The following is a 27,450-nucleotide window of genomic DNA, read 5'->3' as shown; positions in this document are numbered from 1 at the left end:
GCTGGGGTGGTTAGGGACACCGCCCCCCCACCCCCCACCACAGTTGAAAATCTGCGTATAACTTTACAACCAGTCTTCCGAATTCCCAGCTCCACATCTGGGGATTTGACCATGGAAAATAAAATACAGTAGTACATATTTACTGAAAAAAACCTGCATTTAAGTGGAGTCACATAGTTCAAACTCATGTTGTTTAAGGGTCAACTGTGTGTATATCTCTCTTAAGGGCAATGAAGCATCGTTAAGAGTTTTAAGCAGGATAGAAACATCCCTCTGAATCACTGAATTGTACATTTAAAGTGGGTATATTTTATGGTGTGTAAATTATACCTCAGTAAAGCCCAAAAAAATCCCTTTGGGGACTTGAAGAGGATAGACTAGAGGGCATAAACCATAAAGCTGGAGGAGGCTGTGGTGAGAGATACCAAGGCCTATCCACTGAGAGATGGGGAAAATTGGTTCGGGGGTGGAGTGAGGGGAGACTGAGGCATAGATGTCTTGCTCACAGTTAAGGAGAACCTGGCAGAACTCGCTTTCAGAACCCAGAGCTCCCTGGCCTAGTGCTCCCGTCGGCACTGCAGCTGCTCCACCGACAGGTGATAGAGACACTGTTCTCCCCTTCGGAAGAGAAATGCACTTCAGAAACATGTTTCCAAAAAATGTTGCTAAGGGTTTTATTTCTAACAAGAGGAAAATAATAAAATAAAATTAAAATAGGTTTCAGTTGGAACCAAGTTTCTTGTTTTGTTTTCTTTTGAACAAATTAATTACACACCAACAATCTTCTTTTATTACAACATGAACCCAGGAGGAGGAAAGGAGACCGGGCAGGGCAGGGAGGGAAGGTCAAGGTGGTAGTGAGGACAAGCACCAAAAGCTTTCTTCAGATCAGAGGAAGCCCTGTTCAGCTCCCCAACCAAATTCATTTAAAATAAAAAACTGTGAGCACAGCTATGTGAAGTTTCCTCCTCCTGGGTGGAACAGTCAGGGGAAGGGAGAAGGAGACGAAGGGGAGAGGGAGGAAGGGGAAGAAGGAGAAAGAGTGAGAGGGGGAGGTGAGGTTAGTGTAGCATGGCCTGGCCAGGGCCACAACCGGGGAGAGAAGGGAGAGGAGATTCCCCCAGTTTGCATATGCACTGGCCTTGTCTCTGGAATGGTGCTGGCCCAGCCCCAGCCACCCCCCTGCCCACCTGCCCACCTATCTGCCTCAGGTGTCTGGGAATGCTGGTTAGAGGCTACCAGGGAGGGGAAACTCCAGGGGCCGGCCCCCAGGAGCTGAGGTCTGAACAATACCTTGGAGTCAGAATATAAAAGTCAAGGGACTCAGGGGTGGGCTAGGGTGGGGGGGGTGGCCATCCCCCCTACTCGCCCACCTCCCAAGAAGCAGGCTTGATGGTCAGAAAGAGGATCCTTGAGGCCAAGGGGTCTCTGTTGGGGTCTGTGCTAGGCTCAGCCACTGTCACAACTGCTGCTGAGGCGGCTGCTGTGGGCAGGGCACGTGCAGCCGGGGAGTCAAAGTGGAGAAAGGGGCCGAGGAGCCTGAACTGGCCCCTAGTGCTGGCTCCAAGCCATTCTGGTTCTCCTGGGTGCTGGGGCTGCCGGCGGTGGGCAGGGGTGGGGGGGGGCCCTCACCCCCAGTCTCCTCCTCCAGCTCCTCCTCCTCCTGGGCCTCCTCGGCCTCTGGCCCTGAGCTCCGTACCCTCTTTGGCTCTAGCTCCTCTCGGGCTGGGTCATCGACCTCCCCACCCCGGTCCACCTTCCGCCGCCGCCGCCTCTCCAGTGCCCGGCCCCGTGCTCGGCTCCCATGGCGCTCTGCCTTCTCCAGCTGTGATTACAAATAGGCGAAAAAGAGGTGCGGGACAGTAGTCAGGCCTGGGTTCCCTGCCTGTTTAGCCTGACCTCCCGGCCCTGCCCTGCCAGTGATCTCTCTCCTCACCTCCAGAAGTGTGCGAATCCGCTCCAGGTCTGGAGGCTGTCCAGCCTGCAGCAGCTGCCAGATGCTGTGGTTCTCATCCAGGGTCACCTCAAGCAGATCCCCCTCCAACATGAGCTCCTCCAGGGGAGCTCGGGTTGCCTCAGGCAGCTCCAATACAGGGCCAGTCAACTGTGGCAACAGTGAGGACAGCAGCTCCAGGTCTGGGGGGGGTCGCAGGGACAGGCTGGGTTAGAGGCTGCTCCTGGTCGTATCCCCAACCCCACGACAGGGCCAAGGACCACATGGGTCACTCTGGTGAGCCAACAAACAGCCTCCCCACACCTAGACCTACCTCTCTTACCTGAGCCCTCCCCCGGGGCTACCTTCTCAGGACTGATCACGCTGTCTCCGTTCTCCAGCAACTCCTGCACCTGCCAAGGAGAGCAAGTACAGGTAGTGGTAACTGAACTGAAGAACCAAGCCTTATTGTTCCCCTCTACCCCAGGCTTGGGACCATCCGCCTCCTAGAGGAGGGCAGACACAGGCTGCCGGCATGGAGCATTCCAGGGATCTGGACAGGATGCAAAGTGGGGCAGGGAGGCCAGGCCAAAGGAGACCGAAAGTCAGAGAGCAGGGGCAGGGCTGGAGCCTAAGTAAGGGCAAGGGTTAGGAGACAGGAATTTGAAGGCGAAAAGAGCTGGGCTGCGCAGCTCACCTTAGGCATATCCTTGCCACTGCCTTCTCTGAGAGGGTCAGAGGCAGGGGCTGAAGGGTAGGTAGGGGGCTCCTCGGGCCTGGGTTCAGCCTGCAGCCGCTGGCGAAGCTCGGCCAGCCGTCCCAACAGAGCAGTCACATCCTCAGAGGCTAGAGCCTGCCTGGCACGGCCTTGCCAGCTGATGGCTCTCTCTGTGAGGCACTGTAGGGCCTCGCCCTCAGGCAGCCGCACAGGCAGTCTCTGCAGCGCTACCAGCAGTGCCAGGATGGTCTCCAGGCGCGGGCGCCGTGAGCGCATGCACAGCGGACACAAGAATTTAGTGTCCCACTCCCACCAGGCCAGCAGTGGGGATGAGGTGGGACCAGGCCTTGGGGAACTGAGGAGGCGGGGTACCGACACACATCGCCCATGGAACCAGTCCTGACACAGGTCACACTGCAGAGCTCCCACCCCGGCCGGCACCTGCCCACACACACAGATGGAGGTTGCAGAGGAAGCTGTGGTCGACGATGCCAGTGGACTGGGCTTGGCGGAGTTGGTGCGACGCAGCTGCAGGATTCCCTCCTTCTCCTTCTGTTCCCCCTCCTTAAAGGCCACGATCTGCCAAGCCCAGGACAGGGGAGAAAAGGTCAGCAGCCCATCCCTCCTTTTCTGGCACCATGAATACCCCACTCCCAAACCAGGAGAACTGAGGCCCAGGAAGCAAGCGGTCTGCCCATGGTCACCCGGCTCAGACACTATCGTCGCCAGGCTCTTCTCCCCATCTGAGCCCAAGCTCCTTACCACAGAGCCTGGGTCCCTGAGGTCCTGCGCAGACAGCCCCAGCAGCTCTGTGTCAGATTTGTACAACCCCAGCTCCTTCTCCATCCACCGGCTGCGCTTGGTGCTGTCTGAGCCGGCGTCTGCACACGGGCAGAGCACCTGAGGCAGGCAGACAGAGGGGGAATGTCCGGGCTTCCCCTACCTCCCACCCCTCCCCTCCCAGTACCCCTAAGCCCTCATGTTCTCATATTAGCTGTCTCACAACAGCTGGGCCAGAGGCAGAAGAGGTTATGGGTCAGGGTCCCAGGCCTCACCTCCAGCAGAGTGTAGCAAGAATTCTTCTTGAGGAAGGTCTTGGAGGCCTTCTCCCTCCAGGAGTGCGCTGTCAGTACCTGCAGCTCTAGCTGTCTCAGCTCCTCTAACCCCACAGGTAGGTCCCGGCCCACAGCCACCAGGCCCTCCAAGTCATCCAGGCAGGGGTAGTGATCACCATTCTGGGACAGGGGCAAGAGAATGCTCAATTCAACTTGCTAGCATCTACCGATGTAACTCTGTGCCTGGCCCCGAGCTGGGGAGATGAACTGGACTCACAGTCTTGAGGCAGAAAAACAGGGATCATCCTAAGGAAGGCACACCCACCTGGCTCCCAAAACTCCTACATCCACTGGCTCAGCCCCCAAGACCACCAGACTGGTTACCTTCTTGTAGTTTGCCTCTTCTATTCTCCCTGCCCCACCACTCTCACCCTAACAGTATCCTATCTTTCCTCAGGCCAGCCTCGCAACCCTTCCACACGCTGCTCACCAAGCAACGTTTTGATTCCTCATGATGAATTGTGCCCTCTTCCTCTCTCTAGCCAACCCAACTCAACCCAGCGCAGCCCAATGTATGCCATCTCTCCCAGCTGGACTGAAGGTCTGGGGTGGAGGGTAGGGGGCAACAGGGTCCTCACTTGGATCTCGTCCACATCAGCAATCCAGGCCCGGGCCTTAGCAAGAGCCTCCTTTAGAGCCTGGATGTTGGGCAGGTGAACAGGGATGTTTTCTGCCTCATGAATTATGGCCTCAAGCGTGGCTGGTGGATGCTTCTGCCTAAAGGTAGGGAAAAAAAGAGGCCTCAGTCTGGGGTGGTCTGCCTGACCAGAAGCCCAGCGTGACCACCAGATATAGCAACATGAGCCCCTGGGGCTGCCACTTGGGCCTACTTTCTTGTATTCTGCCTATGGGTGGCTGTCAGTCTGTGCTTGCTCCAAACTGCATGCCTCCAACTTCTTCCATAGCCCCCAAGCCTCTGCTCATCTGCCAGTCTGTCAGCTGCTGGCAGTGCCTACACACACAACCAGCAGTATTAACCTGGTGCTGCAGTTTGTCAGATTGCTCCAATGCACGGTGTCTTTCTACTGACACCTGTCCATCTGTCTGTTGGTACTTGTGCTCCTGAGTGTGTGTAGATGTCTGCCTGTGGAGCTAGTCCTCTATACAGCTCTGTATCTCTCCATCTCTGCTTCCCCATAAGACCACCTCTGCCTCTATATATAATACGGAGTTAAAAACGGGGGGGGCGGGGGGTGAGGAGAGTCAATACACCAACACAGGAGTCTGGTGCCCAAGGCCACCCAGGAGAATCACCTTCAGCTTCTCCACTGAACTTTGAAGGTTGCTGTAGAGCAGAGAGGGGAAGAGGCTAGACCTACCTGGCCTCCAGGCAAAGGTGGGCCTTTTCCTCCCAGCGTTCAGCAATGGTCAGCAGCTCCTGCAGTTCGGCTCGGGCCTTGTCCACAGCAGGGCTAGGGGCTACACTGGCACCCGCGACCAACAGTCCCCGCATGACAGCCAGGGTACCCCTTCGGGCTGAGGGGGCCAGTGTGCGTTTCACCTCATCCAGCCATCGCGCCTGTTCCACCTGCCGCTGGAGCTGCTGGGCCTCAGGTACCTCCACCCCCAGCTGCCGCCCCCTCTCCAACAGGGACTGCAAGAGCCCTGGACTGGAGGGCAGTGAGGCCAGGGCCTCACGGGCCTCAGCCTGGTAGGCCTCCACCTGTTCCAGAATACCCTACCAAGATACAGATGAAGAACAAACTCCTCAGCAGGGCCCACACAGAGGTCCCACCACCAGACACCCACGCCCTGCCTATCTTCTTACCCTCCAGTATTTGGGAAGAGCCTAGCATGGGCTGGGCTCTCCTCCTTTGGCAGGCCCTAATTAGTGCTTCCTAACACTCACTGCCCACTAGAATACCTTGTGGCATTTGTTAAAATGCAGATCCCAAGGCCCCACCCCTTGAGAATCTTAATAGGGTTTAAGTCCCTGGAGGATTTTGATGTATAGCACCAGGAGACCCTCTGCCCTAAAAATGCTCTGCTATGGCCTTCTCAGAACTCCTGTGCTCACACTGGTGTCCACTGCCCTCTCCATCCCACTTCTCTACCTTCCTGAATTTGACTCAGCTTTCCAGACCCACACACACCCTTGTTACTTCCTTTCTCCTCTTCTACCGCCACCAGGAAACCTTCCCTGGACTCTGCATCCTCTATTTGTACCCTTACCACCTAAACCTCAAATCCTACCTCTAAGAGGCAGTTTGTTAGACCCTTTGCCTCCTAGCTCCCATTATTCTCACATGTGCATCCTGTCTCACCCAAATACTTGACACTTGTGAAAGGAAGCAAGACTGGACTGCTGTTCACGTCCGCCAACCCCCGATCCCTCAGCAGCACTCCAAGTCTACCCCTCCTCACCTGGACATCCCCAATCTGGTGCATGGCACAAGGCAGGTTGTTCATCTGGTCCAGAAAGGCCCGGAGCTCAGCCAGGGTCATCTGTAGACCAGCTACCCTGTGGGGGCTATGGAGTTCCACATGTGGGGTTTCAAGTCCAAACCCAGTCCCCTCCCTCCATCTCTATACTAGGATCCAACACCTTTCCTCAAACGTGCCCACCTTGACCTCTCATACTTCACAGTTCCCCTCAAATGCCCAGGTTAGACAGAGGGTTTTAAGATACATGTGCATTCATATGAGGGGAAAGAATTAGAAGAGAAGAATATAGGATATATTGGGGGGGGGGCCTTAGAAATTGATGGTAACAGAAGCTAGACTTTTCAATCCATCTTCTACTGTTAACTCTATGATCAGGTTTATGTTTGTGTCCTTCTCTTGTCCCTAAACCTTCCACAACACCTACCTGCCCACAAAATCCCTCAGCCTCTATGAAATCTCCTTCAGGTACTGATAAAAAGAAACATTTCTAGCTTTCTTAGCACTCTTCTAGCTGCCTGGCCTTCTTGCCCTCCCCAACACCTCCCACTGTAGTGCTCATCAGCCTCCTGCTGATGTTGATTGCCTAATGGTACTCAGAGTCCACCCCCATTGTCCTTTTCCTAGGTGCTGGCTCCTCAGCAGGTTATCTGTGCTCAACGCCTCACGCTGCCATACCCAGCTTCCTGGCCGCTGACCAGCCCCAGAGCCCGGGACACACAAGCCTCTGCCTCACTCAGGCAGTTCTTGAGTCGCTGCAGCAGCTCACTGTTAGGAAACCTCCGCTCACGGGCCTCAGACTCCAGTGCTCTCAGCTCTTCAAGGCCTGGAGAGAGAATGAGAGCGGCAAGGAGTAGGCAGTATTGAGTAAAGGCAGAGGAAGGGGGTGGAGGGTACAGGAGAAAAGGGAATAGAACTTGCCTGTGGAGTCCCTCCGTCCCCCCATCACTCACTGCGCTTCCGCCCATCCTCCACCTCCAGGGCCACTCGCACTTTGTTGGCCCAGGTGTCAAAGGACTCAGCCCGGACCTTCAGCTTATGGAGCATGGCAGGGAGCTCATCCAAGGTGTACCGATACCTGGAGGAAGAGGGCAAGAAAGAGCACATTTGGCCCAGCTCTGTATCCCCCTCCTTGGCCCACTTCCTCCAGGTAGGCCCCCTGCTCACCGCAGGTACTGCCGGCTACTGGAGCACTTGCAGAGGTCATTGATGTGGGAAAGGCAGACAAGGCCGTCTGGGCAGTCATAGCAGGCCAGGGCTGATAGAAAGCACGTGGTCTTGCACTTGATGCACTGGCGCTCATCATCCGGGAGCAGCTCAAAAGCCTCTCGCTCAGCTTCCGTGATGCCCTGGGGGTATCCGTTATATAGAACCAGAACAGGGCCAGAGAAACCCCTAACTCAGCCACCACTGAGCCCCCTAATAGACTCAAATCTGTGCTAAGAGCTGTTGGGGGGACAGAACTCCACAGGAGCACACTGCCTCTGTGAAGTCCAGATTCTCAAAGGTGGGGGAATCATACGAAGCAGAGCAAGATCAGTGTGGGCTGACAGGAAGAAAAGTCAGGTAAGATTCAGATTGGCATAAAGGGCCTTTAGGGTGAGAGAAGGTGAGGAACATGGTGAACCAAGGTACCAGAGAGGTGGCAAAGTGTGGAAGTGGCCAAGAGAAATGCCGTGTACTGGGGAATAATGCTGGCTTCCAGGCACTCAGCACCCACTGTGTTCCAGGCACTGTGCTGGCTGCTTAGCAGGCAAGGACACACTGCATACACATCTATAACTTAGAGAAATAAAACTCTATGTGCTTGTGTCCAGTGTTTAATGATACAATTTTTTTCCCCAAAAAAACACGGCCTCCAAACCTAAGTTAATGACTTCATCTGTTGATCAGATGAAGAAAAATCAATCCATTCCAAAAATGGAGAAGTCAGCTATCTTGGAGTAATTGAAAGACAATAGGACATTATATATTAGGGGCGATTTTAGGGATTTTAGAGAGAAATTTGGATTCTAACAGTTTTTGTCTTCTATACTGGAAAATCACATGCAGAAGAATGAAACTGGACCCTTATTTTACATCACTCATGAAAATTAAGTTGAAATGAATTAAAGACTTAAACATAAGACCTGAAACCATACAACTCCAAGAAGGAAACAGGGAAAATGCTCCTTGACATTGGTCTTGGCAATGATTTCTTACTTCCTGTACATGATACCTACCTAAAGCATAAGCAACAAAAGTAAAAATAAATAAGTGGGACTACATCAAACTAAAAAGCATCTGCACAGCAAAAGAAACCATCAACAAAATGAAAAGGCAACTCAAGGAATGGCAGAAAATATTTGCAAACCATGTATCTCATAAAGGGTTAATATCCAAAATATATAAAGGACTCATATAACTCAATAGTAAAAAACCAAACAGGACAATTAAAAATTGGGAAGAGGACTTGAATAGAGATTTTTCCAAGAAGACATATAAATGGCCAATATGTGTACATGAAAAGATGTGCAAGATCACTAATCACCAGGGAAATGCAAATCAAAACCACAATATCACCTCACATCTGTCAGAATGGCTTATTATCAAAAAGATAAGAGATAACAAATGTTGGAGAGGATGTGGAGACAAGGGAACCTTTGCACATTGTGGTGGGAATGTAAATTGGTGCAGTCACTTTGGAAACCAGTATGGAGGTTCCTCAAAAAATCAAAAACAAAATAACAAGGTCCTACTGTATAGCACAGGGAACCATATTCAATACCTTGTAATGGTCTATAACGAAAAATAATATAAAAAGAAATGTACATATATAAATGAACCACTATGCTGTACGCCAGAAATTAACACATTATAAATTGACCATATGTCAATTTTAATTAATTAATTAAAAATAGAACTGCCCTATGATCCAGCAATCCCTCTTCTGGGTATATATCCAAAGGAAATGAAACCAGGATCTCAAAGAGATATCTGCATTCCCATGTTCACTGCAGCATTATTCACAATAGTCAAGATACGGAAACAACCTAAGAGTCCATCAACGGAGGAATGGATAAAGAAGATGTGGTATATATACACATATGATGGAATACTATTCAGCCGTAAGACAGAAATTCTACCATTTGTGACAACATGGATGGACCCTGAGGGCATTATATTAAGTCAAACAATTCAGATAAAAACAAATATTACAGGATATCACCTATCTATGAAATCTAAAGAAGCCAAATTCATGGCAACAGAGTAGAATGGTGGTGGCCAAAGCTAGGGGGTAGGGGAAATAGGGAGATGCTGGTCAAAGGGTACAAATGTCCAGTTAGATGAGCAAGTCTAGGGGATCTAAAGTACAGCATGGTGAATACAGGGGGGAAAAAGAATAGGCATTCAACAAATATTTATTGTTATTAGCTCTAATTTTCAGATAAGGATATCCATTTCACAGGCCTATCTCATTTTACTAAGGAGGAAACTGAATCTCAGAGTCAGTTAACTTACCCAAAGTGAGAACCTGACTGTAGCCTGTTTTGACTCTGAAGCCAGAGAATGCTGTTTTAAGGATGAAGACCCTAGGTATTCTCAGATCACAGACTCCTCTGAGAACTAGATGCAAGCTATGAGCCCCCTCCCCAGAACAGTAAACACACAAACACACAATCTTTTACAGAATTTTAAGAAAAGGAGTTCCAAAACCCTTCTCTGAGGTAAGGGCCAAGTGTAGAGAATTTTGAATGTCAGGGATGAGAGCATCTACTCTTCCCACCTTGCTTTGGCTCCTTCCTGTAGTCTAGCACAGGTCCAGGGTCATCACTGAATTACAGCACTGAACAGAGAGAAAAAATGATGCCCAAAAAGCTGAGGGGCTCACCAATTGATACCACAGACTGACAGGTCCCAGACTTCCAACACTTACCATAGCTGCAATTCTCCTTACAACCCAAGCTCATAGGAAAGTTATAAATGAGCTTTAAAAGAAGAAAGTATTACCCTAAACGGACAGCAAGGGATCCCTCAGAAGCAGCATTCCTTTGTAATCCTATGGACAACTCTCGCTAAGTCAATTCTCTAATTGGGCAAGTTTGGAGCTTCAGGAAGGCAGCCGAACTACATGAGTAGCGGTCCCACTGATCTATGCACTCAACTGACACAGTTATGAGAAATCTATTAAAGGAAGACCGCCTTCTACTTGGTAACATTACCCTCGGTTAAGCTACTGAACTGTACGAATGTAATAAAATGGCATTTCCTAAGAAATGTTTCATATTTCAATCATTTTCTTCAATGTATTACCAATGATAGCATCTGCTACAGTTCAAGTGCAGTAATGATGCTTTGACATAAATCACCTTACTCAAGCTTTACAACCACCTTGTAAGTTAGGTATTTATTCCCATTTTACAGAGTGGGAAAGTAGGACTATGTCACTTGGAAAGGTTATCCAGCTAATCAGCAAGTAGGGTTTCCATTTGCCAGTCGGTCTTGTTGGGTTATTTACATAATGATAAATAGCAGTTATACCAGCACCCACTATGGGTCAGTTACTTAACAAACATCTTAAACCCACTCAACTATCCCAAAAGATAATCACTACTATGATCCCCATTTTTTTCAGACAGGGATACTGATGTTCAGTGTCATAAATTAACTTGCAAACAATCATTCGTAAATGGTAGACACTGGAATGTGGTTTCCAGTCCAGGTGTGTCTAGTTCTTTTCACTACTCCCCAAGAGTAGAGGCAACATCTTCTACTTCTTCGTCCCCCAGCCTCTGCCAGTCTAGGGTACACAATCCAGGGCACTCTTCTCACCACCCACCTTCTCTAGCAGGGCCTTTCGTAGACGCCGCTCCTCCTGCACCATGATGAACATTTCCTTGTGCACAGCTGCTGCAAGGTTCAGGTCCAGCTTCTCTGGACAGGCAGCCATCTTGCAGATGAGCTCCTCATGGGAGAAGACGCAGTATCTTCGGAGCCGGCGGTAGTGCTCAATGCACTGGCGCCCAGCCGGCAGCTGTGGACAGGTTGAAGGTTGAGTATGGCCAAGTCTGGAGGCCATGGTGCCTCACCTTCCCCACAACCCTCCTCCTTCTCCCTGCCAGCCCGTCATTCTCCAGACTCACCCAGTCAGCAGTGCAAAAGTTGACGGCCTCAGCAAAGTTGTAGCCTTGGTTGAAGCCACTGTGGTAAGCACGAGGGAAGGTAATGACGAATTCTCCTGCACACTGGTTTGTGCGAACAACCTGAGGAAGAAAGGCCAAGGTCATTGAGACAGAGGTTTTTCAGTCTGCAGAAACCTGATCTAAGTGCAGGGTCCTTAAAGAGGCGAAGGAAAGCCTCAGGAAACACAATCTGACAACGGATTTGCAGACTCTCCAACTCTGAAAGAAAGGACCATTGGCCTCTGCTCTCAAGGTTTTGATCTGTGGTAACAAGAAGATTTGAATCAAAAGCAGGAAAGGTACATACCAAAATATTCCAACTTCTCTAGTAATTTTTATAAAAATTCAAAGTATCACTTTTCGTTAATAATTATTGTTACCAGTCATATATGCAGTCTCAAGAGCCAAGTGGTTCAAGATTTGTTATGAAATCAGCAGGCCCTGCCATTCTCTATTCCCCAGAGTCAATCACTTTCACCTACTCTGATTATTTTGGTATTTACCTCAACAACCCTAAATGATAAGCCTCTAGACTGTCTTAAAAACAGACTCCTCTGTATAGCACAGGGAACTATATTCAATTTCTTGTAATAACATATAATGGAAAAGAATCTGAAAAGAAAATAAATACATGTATGTAAAAACAAAAAATAGCCTACTTCTCAATTTGCTTATTATTTTCTATGCATGTATTAGTAATTTAATTCCAATCTTTTGGTCAAGCGTCCAACTCTCCTCTCTCCCAACCCTTTTCAGCTTTCTGTAGCAGTCTCTCATGGAGCCTTATGGTCAGTTTCAATTGGGACCAGCTGCCCTCCCTGGTTCATCACTCTCCCATGACAGATCTCCTGTTTCCTAGATCCCGTTTCTTTGTTCTTGGTTTGTTCCTTTGCTGTGCTTGAGCACATCCTCCAACAGGTTCTGAGAAGTGGTGGGAAGAACTTTTTTTTTAATGTTTCTATTCTGCTCTCACATTTGATAATGTGACTGCCCACAGAATTCTAAGTTGAAAATCATTTTGAAGGCATGGATGGCTCTAGTCTTCTAGATTCCAATGTTGCTTCTGAAGTCTGAAGCCATTCTAATTTTTAATGCTTTAAATGAAACCTGTTTTCTCTCTCAGGAAGCTTGTAGGATTTTTCTGGTCCCACTGTTTGATACGAAAATTCACCAGATACACCCTGGTGTAGATCTATTTTCATTCATGTACTGGGTAGGCCCTTTGATTCTGGAAACTGTCTTTCAGTTCAGGGAAATTTTTTTGAACAAGTTCATTAATGAACGATTTGATCCTTTCAGTTTTCACATATTCTCTCTTTTCCAAACTCCTATTATTTGAATATTGAACCCCTGAACAAATTCTCTAATTTTCTCTACCTTTTTCCACCTTCATCTTTTTATTCTATTTTCTGGGAGATTTCCTTAACTATTTACCTTCTAAACTTTTTTTTTTAGTTTTTCACTGTTGCCATCATAATTTTAATTTCCAAGAGCTCTTTTTGTTCTTTAGTGTGTTATTTTTAAATAGTATCCTGTTCTTATTTCATGTTTGCAAAACATGCTCATCTCTGAAGGTATTAATGAGGTTTATTTTCCTTTTCTTTCTGAAGTTTATTTCTCTCTGCTTAGCCTGTTTCTCTAAGTTGCTTTTTTAATATTTGGTTCTACTTTGTCTCCTAGAGTTTTCTCGGTTGTCTGTTGATCTCTGGCTATCCACTTATATTTAAGAGCAAGAAATGAAGTGGCTAAATGGAAGTTCTAAGTACATAGGTGAAGTTTAACTGTGAGCATCACTGTGGAGTGAACCCATTTACTCTGAGAAACTCTAGGTCTTTCCTTTTGGGCCAGATTCCCCAAAGAAAACTCTCCCCCTTTTTGCCTGAAGGAAAAAGGTCTGGCTGCCAGAGTCGCGAAAGCCAAGTGGAGGAAGATGGCTGGGAACCTCAGCATTCAGTATGTATACAATGATGAATCCTATTAGTTTCACTATACCTCCACCCTCAACTAAAAGACCTCAATCCAGAGATTTTCTATTTTAACCTCTTAAAAAGTAAATCTTCAATCTAAAATAAACAAAAAGCTATTTTCCGATGAAGCATCACTTTAAAAAAAAAAAAAAAGTAAATCTTCAGTCTTTAGCTAGAGCTGAGGGAGGGTCCAGCTGCCCAGCATGGGAGGGGATCCCACAGCTTCTTCTCATATATAGATATGAACCAACCTTTATTTTTAATCCATGCCTGGTGCCACTGACTACTGAATCTTTGGGGGATTCTGGGATATAAATCAAGTTGGTTCTCAGATGTTCAGTACTGGCTTAAGATTCAGTTTCTTATCTGTTTTCTAGTTTCAAGAATTTTGTTTACCATTGTCTCTTTTATTGTTTTCATCATCTCTGTGATTTTTTACCTTAAAAAAAAAATCCCTTTGTGCCATTTTAGTAGAGTTTCAGTAAAGAATGGAAATACACGTGTATGTTTAATTTGCCATCTTTACCGAAAGTCTTACAAAGTTTTAAAAGATGAACATACTATACTGATGTTCACAGCTAAATAAGTACAGTGCTGGTATGGGGACCAATAACTTCTACTCTCTGGAAAGTAAAATTGCTGATATATACCAAGAACCTAAAATGTTTATACCCTTCAACCCAACAATTCCTCTGCTAGGATTCTAGGCTAATGTGGAGAGAATTAACATCCTAACAATACTGAATCTTCCTATTTGTGAATACATCTCCACAGTTATTCGGGTCATGAATCAGTTCCCACTTCCAATACATTTTCTTCTTAAATCTGTCCCTGCTTAGAGGCAACATCAGTATTTCCTGCTTGTATTATTGCACTGGCCCCCATTACCAACCACCAGAACTGTCTTCCAGAAAATGCAAATCTGATCATGTAATGTCCCTGTTGAGAACCCCTCACTTGAATCTCCATGTCCACATGATAAAGCCACAGAACCAACAGGCAAACTCTTAATCTTCCTTCAAGTGTCACCACTTCTACAAATGCTCTCCTGACACCCTCTTTCTAATGACCCAGTCTGTTCTCATAGAAACTCTAACATTTTATTCCCCTTGTTTACTCACCTCTGTCCTCTACTCAACTGCACATGACAAAAGGCAGGGATTGGTTTATTTGCTTTCAGGGTGTTGACCAGAGGCCTTGCACACAGAGGGAGTTCTGTAGCAGTGGTCTGGTCCCAGTCTTAATTTTTATGGATGTGAAAACTGAGTCCCAGAGAAGCCTCAAGTAGCAGAGCCAGAAATAGAACCTAATGCTCTTGCACCCTCATTTTGGCAATGTCACTGAACTATTTCCTATGCAGTTTTTTTTTTTAAAGCTCTCCTCACATTCTGCAGCTATTAAAAAATGACCCAAAGTCCATCAACTGGTGAATGGATAAACAAAATACAGTATTATCCATACAATGTAATATTATTTCACCATAAAAAGGAATGAAGTTCTAAAACATGCTATAACATGGATGAACCTCAAAAACACTATGCTAAGTGAAAAGTCAGACACAAAGGACCACATATTATTCCATTTATATGAACTATATAGAAAATGCAAATCTTCTGAGTCAGCAGATTAGTGGGTGCCTGGGACTAGGGGTTGGAATGGAGAGTGGCTGCAAAAGGGCATAGGGGATCTTTCTGGAGTGATAGAAATGTTCTAACATTGGATTGTGGTAATGGTAGCACAACACTGTAAATTCACTAAACTGTGCACTTAAAATGGATGACTTTTATGGTATGCAAATTATACTGCAATAAAGCCGTTTTTTCAAAAAAGATGATTATATATAGTTCATGGTAAGAAATCAAAAATCACTCTAGATCAGCAATGTCCAATAGAAACAAAATGCTAGCCACATTATGTACTTTCCAATTCTCTAGTAGCCACATTAAAAAAGTAAAAAGAAACAGATGAAATTAACATCAACATATTTTGTTTAACTTAATATATTCACAATATTATCATTTCGAAGTGTAATTGGTATACAAAAGTATTAGTGAGATATTTCACATTCTCTGTTTCATACTACTTCTTGAAATCCAACATGTATATTTCAGTTGGGACTAGCCATGTTTCAAGTGCTCAACGGCCACATGTGGCTAGTGGCTACCAAATTGGACAATGCCATTCTAGATCATTAAACTTAACAAAAGAGACTATAAAATCCATACACTGATAACTGCTATGTCAAAATTTACATTAAAAAACAGACAGAAACAAAATGTGGAGGAAATAGAGATGACCCCTTTATTTCCATTTTTTGGAAAGCAGGGATGTTTGTTTTATAATGAAAATAATACTTACACTATATATCTATATCTATAAAAAGAAATGGCCTTCTCTCACCAAAGAGGAAGGTGGGTGAGGTGGGGGGTAGGCAACCAAAGATAGCTTTGAGGGAGCTCCAGCTGGCTAAATTGCAGCCTGCAGACATGAGAATATGAAAATAAGATGCCTTGGATTCAGGAGATACTGCCAAGCCCACGAGCCTGGAGATGCTAGGAACTACCTATAGGAATGGGCAGGGCAAACAAGAGGGTGTGTTGGTGAAGCAGCAGCTGCCAGAGAAGCTGGTGAGCCACGAGCAGGAGAAATGCTATGGAGGTAGAAGCAAAGAACATATGTTTAAAAGTCTGTGATAAAGTTTTTTTTTTTAAAGAGGTTAAGGATTGAACAGCTATATATTCATATACATACATACATATATATATATATACACATACATATATATATACATATATATACATATATATATACATATATATATATATATATATATATATATATACACATATATATACACATCTTAGTTGTCTGAATCCTTAAGGAGAATCCTCTTCTACTCTTTCAATTCTCCTTGACATTGTGGGAAAGGACTGATGCTGTCCTGTAGGTCAGGAAGAAAGGAGTCTAAGGAAAGGTCAGACTTAATGTCTACTTCTGAAGAGCATAACTTGAAAAGTCCTTGATCATTTCCACATCTTGAGCCCAGTAATTCTCAAATGTGGTGAGGCAGAGAGGAAAAAGATACCTCCCACTTCTGCTGAGTGGAGGAAGGTTGCTTCAACTGTTGTAGAATGCGCTTCCTCTAATTCCCTAGGTACCTCAATCCTTGGTCAAGTATCACTAAAATATGTAATAAAAAACATTACTCACAGGTTACGCAGTATAGCAAAATAAGCTGAATGCAAGAAGAAATTCAGGTGAGAATCACTGACCTAGTCGAAAGCCCCACTGTACAGATGACCAGGGATTTCAAGGAGATACCAATTCAATATATACTGACTGCCTACCATGTCCCATGCATTAGACCAAGAGGCAAGGCAGCAAAGGCTGGTGGAGGGGCCTGGGAGGGGGTGATGAAGGGAGTGGGGAGGAACAGCAGCACACAGTAAGACTCAAAGCAGAGGTGGAGGATGTACTCATTCCTATAGGGCTGCTGATCAGCAACCTTTAAGATCCACACCAGAAAACTGGTGGATGCTAATCAATACTAGAAATTCCCAGGAATATAAAGCCTCTTATAGGTAAGCCAGGTTGTATATCCAGGGTGGGAGAGAAGTCCACAGAAGACAATAGGACAACCCAGGACTCTGGGTTCAGCTTTTTTTCCCTTAATGTTGAAAGATATTGGCACTTTTTTTTTAAGGTTACTTCCCCCCCAGCTTTACTGAGATGTAACTGACATATAACATTGTGTAAGTTAAGGTGGAATGTCAACATGTTGATTTGATATATGTTGCAAAATAATTACCACTGTAGAACTCCGACCTGTTATGTAAGTAAAAAAGACCTACCCACTGCTATGAGAAGGGTTACAACATGGAATGTACAGCAGAGACTGTTAGGTTGCCCCCTGTATTCATTCTCACCCTCTTTCGTAGTAACATGACCTCCAATTTGTAGCTGGTACATGTAGACCATCCTTAATAAGAATCAGATTTTCCAGTTTTCCTTACAGCTAGATATGGCCATGTAACTAAGCTGTGACTAACAGGAGATGAATGGAAATTATGTGTGCCTTTAAGAGCAAGGAGACTTGTCTTGTCCTGTCCTTCCTCCATTTCCCTCTTCCACTGGCTGGAATGTAGATGTGATAAGAAGCCACCCCTGAGGTGTTGCCTTCAAACTCATGGCCCAGAGGGCTCACGATCACACTGTATATCTAACCATTATTATTTTGGGTCTCTATTAGAAACATCAAATCTATAGCCCAATTAAGATAGAACAGGAATGAGAAAGGGGCAGGGGTAGATTCCAAACAACACCCACCACCACCACAAAGGACATCACTAACTCATTCCCACTCTTTGACTGTTTCCCGGGCACTCACCGGCACGCCATGGGACATGAGGGTATTGGGATTCATGAGAGTGACAAGTTGGTGCAGAAGGTCAGGCTGGCTATCAAAGAGCTCAGGTGTCAGCTTCTTCATCACCTCTTCCAAATGTTCTGCTGCAAGCGAGGGTACCCCATACCAGGTCTTCGGCTCACCCCTGGCCAAGGAGAAAGGGGACACATAGAGTGGGCATACCCAGGGTGGACTGAAGGAACCCACCCTGACTCCTTCCCTGGTTCCCCAGGGCCCCACTCACCAGTGGAGGTAGTTAATGGAGTAACTCCAGTGATCCTCAATATGCCAGCAAAAGGCTGAGAAGACCATGCCCACGTAGAGCCAGGGCACCTTCATGCCAGAGATATCTGCATTAATGTGGCACAGTACGGACTGCTCCAACACCGGCATCACATTCAGGTTCCAACCACTGGTAGCATACTCCTGTCAAGTCAGGTGTTTGTGGAAAAGGGATGAGGGTTTATGCTAAGGAACTGAGATCTTTAGCCCAGGGAACCTTAGTTTTGAGGTCTTAAACCTTTTTGAAACATCTAAGAAATATTATAGGTATCCCCACCCCTGCCCCCTCAAATGCATTCACACAATACAAACAAAATTTCACTTCACTTCACTTCAATTTTAAGGAGGGTTACAGATATACCCACCCACCAAAATACCTGCAAGTTAAAAGCCCCTGCTCTAGACCAAAATGCACCCTTCCCTTGAGACAGGCCTAGGTTCTCATTTTCTCCTGCACTTTCAACCCAGTCCCTGACCACTTCTTATGAATGAGCCAGGTACCCTGCCAGGTACTTCATATACTTTCTCATTTAACTCTTATTAGGCTGTGTTCTTTACACACATCATCTCATCTAAATCTCACAGCAACCACGTAAGGCAGGCATAACTGCCCCCATCCTATAGAGATACTGAGTCTTTCAGATACTAAATGCCTTGCCTAAGCTCACAAAGCTGACGTATGAATCATCTACTCACCTCCTCCTCAGGTGTTAAGTGCCGCTTACTGTCACTGACAGGGAAACCGCTACCAAATTCTTTGGAATGGATGTCAGCCCCATACTCAACAGTCACGTCTTCCTCAATGCTATTCACCAGCCGCCAGAATTCCTTCTCCACGAGTTCTGTGGGCACCATCTAGGGAACAGAGGTAGCAGATGATCGTAGCCCACTGTATTCTGGCCCCAATGACCCAGGAGAGCCAAGACCATGAGGCACCGAACACCTACGACCCTAGCCCTGACACTACCCCAGCCCTCCATCACCTACGTGTACGGGCATGTTGAAGTAATCGGCTTTAAAGGAGTCAGCCATCTCGCCAAAGCTCTGCAGAGTGTATTCCCGGGTAGCCTGCTCAAAGCCAAAGGCTTCAGGGGGGCGTTTACACTCCTGAAACCCAAAGGAGAACATGTCACCAAGGCAGAGGCAAAGAGGTGGAGAATCCTCAAAAGCGGAGCTGGAATATAGGGTAGGAGTAGGGAGGGAGAACAGCCCTAGGTCTGTACTGAAGGCCCCCGAAGTAGGCCTCACTTCATAGCTCCACCTTCTTCTCCTAGCACTCCGGCTCAGTCTTTTCACTCCCCACATGCACTTCTATACTGCTTCTGCTCTTCTCCTCCTTTAGAACTTTACTATGTAAACCAAGGGTTCTGACTTAACCATGCTACCCCATGTTCTTTCACCACTATTTTTTCTCTTGAGATAAAATGTGAGTTTATACAGGGTGCTCAGAAAAGCCTTTTTATGCCCAGACTTTTTATTTCCCAGTGCCTGGGAAAACGGCACTGAATACTCTAGTAGCTCGGAGGATGGGAAATGAAGGCACCAGCTTCTAGTGCCAAACCCTACAGTATTCCTGTACTTTAGACTGTCTCAGAAGACAGAATATGGGTCTAACTCACTTTGTACCCATGTTCATGGTTTTAGATGAGAGCTATATGTAACCCAGAGCTCATGTCTGAAAACTAAATGTCAATCTGGTCCACTGGCCCACAACCACTTAGAGAGCCAAGTAGAGCTAACAGTCTTTGTTGTCTATGATACTGCTGGTATTCAAACTCCTCCCTAAAGGAATCCCCACCACTAAGGGTACTGCCTGGTCTCTTTCCTCATCTCTGTGTGTGCGCACGCGCACCTGATCCCTATGACTACAGCTGAGTCTCTAAGGCAAGAGACTACCAACATCTACTCTCCAATAACCCAGAGAGAGATATGTAGATGAGCACCTAGAATCTGGATGAAGGTAGGAAGTAGGAAGCTCATGAAACGGACCTGGCAGGGTTCCTCGGCCTCTTAGCCCTTACTGCTGCTTTGGCTGCTCTCCTTACTACCTCTCTTGCACTAGGTACATTCTCCCCATATACCTTTGCTCCTGCACTCCTCCACCCCTCAGTCTAGAAAGCCTGCCCACCTCTTGTAGTTAAAGTCTACAATACTGCAAACCAATCTAATTATCACAACAGAAGGGAAACAACTAAATAAGTACTATACCCATATGACGGATCCCCTACAAGAAAAAAATCATACCCATGAATAAATTTAATAACACAGGAAAATGACTATTTGTTTCATTATAACAAATGAAAATACACAGTAAGATCCCAAACCTGTTAAAGATAGTTATATATGTATGGAACAACAAAAAGATGAGAAGAAAATATACCAGACTATTAACAATGGTTGTCTCTAGGTGGTGAGATAGGTAATTTATTTTCCAAGCTTTCTAAAAGAAACAAAGAATAAAAAACTTGGAAATCAAAAGAACATTTTTTTCTTCATCTTCCTGTCGTCCAAATCTCATTGCTGACACATTCCCTGATTATTACTCTTAGTCACTTTTCTCTCCTCTGAACTTCTACACCTGAGTTTCTAACACACAATTTAACATTTGATTATACGTCATCATGTACAATCTGTCTAATCATGAGTCTTACCACCCCAGGTGGTCTGACAGCTCCCAGAGAACACAGGCTGAGAGGCCCCCTCTTTTTTCTCCCAAAGCTCTGTCCAGCCCAGCCCAACCCCAGGGACCTAAAACATAAGACCGTGGCTGCACTGGGAGGTTGCTCTCAATAAGGCCAAATGAAGGAAGACAAGGACACCCTATGAGGCAGACACAGACTGGGACTGGGAAGTCCTTACCGCCATGACACATTTTGGGCAACGCCAGACACCCTTGGGAATCTCAGGCAAAGGAGGCAACAAGCAGAAGATGTGGTAGTTGTCATCACAGCCATCACACAGCAGGAGCTTGTCATCCTCATCCCCTCGGGAACACATCCGGCATACATATGACTCAATCTGCCAGGGGAGGGAGACAACGGTTCAGCAACCTAATCCCTGTCTAGCCTTTCAAACATCAGACTCCTCCAGACAGTACCCTAATCCACAGAGCTCTCCATTAGAAACCCACCATGCCTGCTGGCTGGATCATTCACGGCCCTGTACAAGTTAGTCATCCTAGGTCTGGAGTTTAACTGCAAGCATGTACCATCTCCCCAAATAAACGGGTAGAGCTGTGAGAGCAGAGTCTGTATTACCCAACCCTGAATCCCTCATTTTTATTCATTTAATAAACACTGAACACTTATGTGTTCAATGTTATGCAGGACTCTGTAGTACAGTGATAAATAAGGTGTGGCATCTGCCTTCTAAAGGCATATGGCACTCCAGAGGCACACACTCAAAAATTAAAGGTCAGTGTGGAAACTGCCAATAGCAGCCCTCAACAGGGAACTGTGGGAACCTAGAGAAGGAAGCACTCAAATCAGCTGGAGATAAGGAGGGACAGCCCTGAGGAAGAACTTCACTGAAAAGGTGACACTTGAAACAGACGGAAACCTGAAGGCAAACTGAAATTTGGCAATGGGGCAGAGCACAGGGGGAAACTCTTCCAGGCAAAATAAACAGTGTGTGCAAAGGATAGGGAAAGAATGCATGGCATGTCTCAGGGGAAAAAAACAAACATACCTACTAGTAGTTCAGTGTGGCTATAGCAGAGGAGTGAGGTGGGTAGTGCTGGGGAATGAGGCTAGAGGTCAGCAGGGACTGGAACATGCATGGTAATGAGCTTAGCCTTTATCCTGAAGCAATGGAGAGGGAGTCTCCTTCTCTGTACCCTTCCAGCACTTCATGTTGACAGCACTCGATCACCCTTTCTTGTCCTTTGTTCCATGTGAGTTGGCCTTGTTTCCCCAATTAAGTGAGCTACCTGAGGCAGGGCCCACCAGGCTCACTTTTCTGCTTAGTGCAACCTGGTCCAGTGCCATGCTGGGGAAATGCTTGTTGAAGGGACGAGAAGCAGAGCATTAGGAAGTCAGGGCTGGGTCCTTACAAACTGGGCATTGCTGTGGTTCCTCCGCAGCCTCATGGTCATCTTGGTGCAGGGCTCTGGGCTGTGACTCAGCTCCTCCTTGCTTTCCAGGAAGGTCTTGGGTGAGGTTGACTCCACTTTCACATCCCCACCTGACTCCTCCTTCACCACTACTGTAGGGGGGCACTCAGGCCCTTCCTTATCTGGGAGAGAGAAGAAGAGCTCTAAAGTACAGGTCTGAACAGTCAGGGCCATGCCTCCTCTCCCCACGTGAGGCCATTCTTCACAATGCCCCAGCCTGTCAGGTCTCACCTTTCTTCCGCAGAGTCTTATCCTTGGCCATGAGGCCCAGGCCCATCATCTTGGGGCCTGCCCCATAGATCTGAAGCTTCTTCAGCTCAGGATTCTTTTCAATGTCTTCCTCTGTGGGTTCCGGCTGGGAGACAAGAAGGAAATGAATCAAGACTGCTATCTGGGGCAGGCTGCCTCATCCTAAAAGAACAATAGTGTGGATTATGTATCACCTGAGCTCATGCCAGGGCTGAGGCATAGGTGGGCCAGGGCAAGAAATCAGATGGCTTTTTGGAGACTAGGAGTAAGTGAACTTCCTCATCATTCCTCTAATGGAAAGGAATTAAGATGGAATCTCAGTTTTTCCCACTGTAAAATGAGAATATTAACTACTTCCTTACGGTTGCAAGGGGGCTTGAGGGTAACTTATACAAAGAAATCAAAGCATTTGACACTACCAATAAATGGCAGTGACTATTTAGATCTGCTAACTTACATGCTTCAGTGAGCCCAGGGACAGTGTCTATCATGTTCTCTGTTGTATCCCCAGTGCCTAGAAGAATGCCTGGCACATAAGCTTCTGCCTGAAGCCAGGATACAGGTATAAGGAGAAAGAAGAATTCTACCCTGATGAACAGATGAGTCAAGAAGGAACAAGACAGGCAAGATCGCTCAGAATTCAGAGAACCAAGAGAAGAGAGAGTGACACAGAACAGAGCCTTGGCCAGAGGGAGGGAGAGGACTCTCTCTATTCCCAAAGCTCTAAGTTAGAAGGGTTGTACTCACATCAGGCTGCAGTCTCTTAGCCCGCCGGCCATAGCTGTTGAACTTAGAAGGCTGCACAGACTGCCGAAGGGGGATACTGTGGGGTTTGTATTCCTTGTCCTTCTCCTCATTATCAAATGGACGTGTGTTGCACTGCTGGGGACAGGTGAGGGGTAAGGGTCAGGGCATGGGATTCCAGCCCCCAGCAGCAAGGACTTCCCTTTACCTTCACCCAATGGCAACCAAAGCTGTGGTTTCACCCCCCCCCCCCGACCAATATCAATAGGTCCTGCTCAATTGGTCTTTACCACTGACACAAGCACACATTTTGGGAATTCTTCTTATGCCTTTGCTTATGCCATTCCTCCTTCCAACCACCTCCCCACAACCATCTCCCCAATTAAATCAGACTTCATCTTTTCCCAGACCTCTCCAGCCCAAAAGACCTCTCCCTCCTGTGAATTCCTCTATCAGTTAAAACCTTATCACGTAATAGACAGAAGGCTGGCCCTGCAAGTAACTCCAGGACCTCTGTTGGAGGGCAGTGTGGGGAGAGAATAAGCATGACTAGAAAAGGGTAGAGCCAAGCTCTCAGGTCTCCAGTCCACTGAACCAGTTCCATTAAGAGCAAGGGTGGAAATCTGCACCTGGCAGGAGAAAAAGCCTTCTCCCACCCCGGCCTAGAATCCTTACCACCAGGTTGGCTCCAGACTGGTACATCTCATATGGGTAAACGATGCGTTCATAGTGGGAGCGCAGCAAGGAGCCAATGTTTTTGCCCGGTGGGTAGTTGAGGCGCTGGGCCACCCGGGCCCACCGACGATCCTTGCAGATGGCTTCATAGCCACCTTCCTCCACAACGATCTGTAAGGACAAAGCAGGAAGGGATGTGGATGTGCTATGTGTATGTACACGAGGGAGCAGGCCTGCAGAAAGGACAATGAGGACAACTCCAGCCCCTCACTGGGGGCTACCCCCTCCTACCTCCACCACTCAGACTCAAATTGCAGCAAGAGATGTCAAGAAGTTCTGATGATAGCTTGTGTGCTACTAGGCTGTACCCCTTCCATTGCAGCCTAGAGATCCAATATCCAAACCAAAGGGGCCCCCAGAGTACCAAGGGTATTAAGGTGTGGGGTGGGAAGGGGTTTGAGAAAAACCTGTTCTTACTTTGCTGAGGCTGTAGAGGTCCAAGATCCGCCGTTCTACATTGGGAATCTTTAAGGAGGAGCCCTGGATTTCCCAGAATTTGGCAATCTGATCCAAGTAGTTCAGTTTCACTCTCGTCTGGGCCTGGAGAAGAAATGGCTCAGAGAGGCTGGCCTCCCCCTCTACCTGACCCCTGTCTTCTGGCCTAATCTTAGGGGAGGAGAAAGAATACAGAACAGCCCACTACCCAGGGCCTCTCCCAGTGAACTGGATCCCAAACTCAAGGCAGTGTTTAGCCCTCTCTGCCACCTTCTAGTCAATAGGATAAGCCCAAGGTCCCAAAACAGTAGGTCGGGTCACAAGAGCCGAAGCTTTACAAATACTCTCTCAATCTCCCTGACAGGGCTGTGTAAGTATCATCATCTCTTTTACAGAAAGTCTCTGTTTCCTCAAGTCACACAACAGGTACCAAGAGATGTGAGTGTCAGGTAACTTAAGTTTTTGCTTTTCCTCAGCTAATGATTTGCTGTATAGTCTTGAGCAAATCAGTTCTACTCTCTGGATTCCCATTTTTTTTATTATAAGGGACATAAAATAACTGCTTGTCTACTTACTCCAGAAGAGTAGACTTATGAAAGGAACAGTGAAGGCTCTTTGGAAACTCCAGAATTGTACCTAAGCTCTAGACATGTTTCAGAGAATGAAGGCTCCAAAAGAGAACATTCACCTCTTCATATGCACCATGAACTTGTTCCATGGTGGCTGAAGGGTAAGAGTGCATGCTAAAGAAAGAATGGCCTAAAGAACTAAGAGATGGTATACCAAAGCAGCATTGGTACCTGGCCTAACCAGGACCCAACGTGGGCCAAAGATCCTAGGCACAAGGCATGTACCATGCTTTCCTGAAATCTCAGCGACCCAAGAAGGGCTCTCCAAGGCCCCCAGGTCTATAACCACCTCACCCTAGTCAGAGGGCCTAGCTCTAGGGAGAACTAGGTAAGTCATTACCATTCATTACCTCACTCTGATCCCATTAAGGGGAAAAGGGTCAGTTCTTTCATAGATGAAGAAATCAAGGTCTATTTGTGAAAAGAAACATCCTATGGCTCTGAGAACCCTTAAGGGGCCAGGAACCCTACTCCCTCCAACTCAACCTCTTAGCTTTCCAACCTTGGCCTCATCCCTGCCTCTACCCCTCATAAGCCAGCACAATCCCTCTAGAAAATCTGCCCCTGTCCCATGGTAGGCGACACCTTGCCCTAGCTATACCCTCAAAAGACCTGGTCAGATCCACTTCTCCAAGGAACTTATAACTCCTGTAAGAGATGATTTTTGTCCCAACCAAAATAGCACCGAAAGTGACTCTAGAACAGTGACTCTCAGTAAGGGGCGATTTTGCCCTCCAGGGGACATTTAGCAATGCCTGGAGACATTTTTGGTTGCCATAACTGGGAGAAGGTACTACTGGTATTTAATGGGTAGAGGCCAGGGATGCTGACAAACATCCTACAATGCATATGACAGCCCTCCATGACAGAAAATTATCTGACCCAAAATGTCAATAGTCCCAAGGTGGAGGAACTATGGTCTAGAAGACAGGTAAGGTTTTAGGTTACGGGTACTCAGTTGGACATAACAGTCACCCCTGTAACCCCCAGACATCTAGTAAGGTTTGTGGATACATAATAATGAGGCAGAGGCATACTTCTTACCTACATCTTCCATGGAAAACTCCAGGACTTTACCTGGAACCAGCTTAAGGGCATCTACTCTCATTACCCTGGGGCATTCTTAAGCCCTTAGTGGAGAACCTTACCTTAACCATGCAAAAGGCCTGGACTTCCTGAACAGAACATAAGGGAGAGGGAAAACCCTACCTGCCTGACCCCCTCGTCGAAGTTTGTAACCATTCCAGCTTCCCACAGACCAGTTCTTGTGTTGTTCCCACCCATCCACCTCACCTCCCACCTTACGAAGCACCATGAAAGGAAGGCAGGAAGCACAGGGCTGTAGATGAATTGGATAGATGAGGCCACATTCAGCTGACCAAGCAAGAAAGGGTCTCAGCCAGCCCCATATTTCTTTTTTGCTGACCCAAGTAGGGTAGGTTAGTTGACAGGGGAGCTTCAGAAGTAGCAAAACTTTGTGGAAAAGGGACATCCCCAACCTTGGACTATCATATCAGGGATGCTAAATGCCCTTGCTCTTGGTTATATTCAGAGCTCTAAAGCTTCCTCCATGTCCTCCAGGCAATTTCACAGAAGAGAGAATAAAGGCCTAGTTAGGTAAAGTACCTTCACTAGAGAAGGTATGAGGGAAATGGGATCAGAGCTCAGGTACCCATTCTCCCAACCCCGCCACCAGCTGCTAGCCTTCTCACCTCTAGTTCATTCAGCCTCTGGATTCGAGGAGTAAACCTGAAGTTGTCCACTTCTACAGCAAAGGGTGGCTGCCAGTCCTGAGTGGGTACAAAGGGGAAAGGGAGTTGGGTTATTCCAGCATAGTGCAAGACTAGAGGGCACCAAAAGTAGCTCAGCACCCACTCACGCCTTCCCAGACCTCTAGCCACCCCAGACCTTTTACTCTGGCAAACACACAACTCACAACAGGACTTTAGCAGCCCCTCAAGTCCACACCCAACACCCCATGCACATACCCTGGGAAATGTCTCCTGAGTCCCTCCCAACAGTACAGTGCTAGAATTTTCAGAAATAGAGATGGGGCCCAAAACAGTTGATCCCAAACTCTCCCTACGCCCATATTAACCCCTCGTCCCCAAGGCATGTGATGTGCTGTAGATCACGTGTCTGGAAGTACTGGAAAGCACACAGGATCTGGAATCAGAAGACCTGGATTCATGTTTTAGCTCCACTACTAACTAGCTATGGGATTTTACCTTCCTGAACTTGTTTTCTCATCTGTAAGGTGGGAATATAAACTACTGCCCTGACTTCCTCATAAGACTAATATGGAAAATCAAACTGGTTTTCAAATGAAAATGTTATTCAAAGGAATCATCATTAAGACTTGACATCTAAGGCTGACCCCACTACCTAATACACATGCAGGGTAGCTCAGCTCCAATTCTGGCAGGATTTAAAGGTTTGGGCCTTTAATGTCCTCACAGTTTTTTAAAGCTTGAGATAGACACTGCAGGGAAGAGCAACGAACAAGGAGCAAGAATCTGCACCACTCACCTGGTCAGAAAGGCTTCCTGTGGGTCCTCTTTCAAACACCTGCCCAGTACAGGA

The 27,450-nt window shown here is 46.9% G+C and overlaps 1 protein-coding gene and 1 long non-coding RNA gene across 10 annotated transcripts in view; one reads left to right on the top strand and one right to left on the bottom strand.

The window, feature by feature from the left end:
• LOC105106242 (uncharacterized) overlaps nt 1-723 on the top strand; it is a 29,908-nt gene extending 29,185 nt beyond the window's left edge. For both annotated transcript variants that reach the window (XR_004134423.2, XR_010379491.1), the window contains exon 5: nt 509-723. This is a non-coding gene — a long non-coding RNA (uncharacterized LOC105106242). The remainder of the gene's footprint in view (nt 1-508) is intronic.
• The window catches only part of KDM5C (lysine demethylase 5C), a 30,540-nt gene continuing 3,739 nt past the window's right edge, over nt 650-27,450 (bottom strand). The window contains exons 2-26 of one of the 8 annotated variants that reach the window (XM_031445145.2): nt 26,580-26,657; nt 24,221-24,343; nt 23,744-23,914; nt 23,072-23,206; nt 22,307-22,430; nt 22,016-22,197; nt 20,824-20,982; nt 18,952-19,071; nt 18,661-18,819; nt 17,927-18,108; nt 17,665-17,827; nt 11,272-11,391; nt 10,968-11,162; nt 7,316-7,497; nt 7,102-7,226; nt 6,827-6,974; nt 6,131-6,236; nt 5,086-5,444; nt 4,345-4,483; nt 3,707-3,886; nt 3,414-3,551; nt 2,631-3,230; nt 2,268-2,346; nt 1,937-2,136; nt 650-1,825 (exon numbers count right to left, since the gene is read on the bottom strand). In XM_031445145.2, the coding sequence (XP_031301005.1) occupies nt 1,460-1,825; nt 1,937-2,136; nt 2,268-2,346; nt 2,631-3,230; nt 3,414-3,551; nt 3,707-3,886; nt 4,345-4,483; nt 5,086-5,444; nt 6,131-6,236; nt 6,827-6,974; nt 7,102-7,226; nt 7,316-7,497; nt 10,968-11,162; nt 11,272-11,391; nt 17,665-17,827; nt 17,927-18,108; nt 18,661-18,819; nt 18,952-19,071; nt 20,824-20,982; nt 22,016-22,197; nt 22,307-22,430; nt 23,072-23,206; nt 23,744-23,914; nt 24,221-24,343; nt 26,580-26,657 (4,533 nt within the window). In that variant the 3' untranslated portion in view covers nt 650-1,459. The remainder of the gene's footprint in view (nt 1,826-1,936; nt 2,137-2,267; nt 2,347-2,630; nt 3,231-3,413; nt 3,552-3,706; nt 3,887-4,344; nt 4,484-5,085; nt 5,445-6,130; nt 6,237-6,826; nt 6,975-7,101; nt 7,227-7,315; nt 7,498-10,967; nt 11,163-11,271; nt 11,392-17,664; nt 17,828-17,926; nt 18,109-18,660; nt 18,820-18,951; nt 19,072-20,823; nt 20,983-22,015; nt 22,198-22,306; nt 22,431-23,071; nt 23,207-23,743; nt 23,915-24,220; nt 24,344-26,579; nt 26,658-27,450) is intronic. The other 7 variants (XM_031445146.2, XM_031445148.2, XM_031445147.2 and 4 more) reach the window with 7 other exon arrangements.

Source organism: Camelus dromedarius, chromosome X (genome assembly GCF_036321535.1).
Source record: "Camelus dromedarius isolate mCamDro1 chromosome X, mCamDro1.pat, whole genome shotgun sequence".
Classification (NCBI taxonomy): Eukaryota; Metazoa; Chordata; class Mammalia; order Artiodactyla; family Camelidae; genus Camelus; species Camelus dromedarius.
The sequence above is the reverse complement of the archived record's forward strand: the minus strand, read 5'-3'. Positions and strand labels throughout refer to the sequence as shown.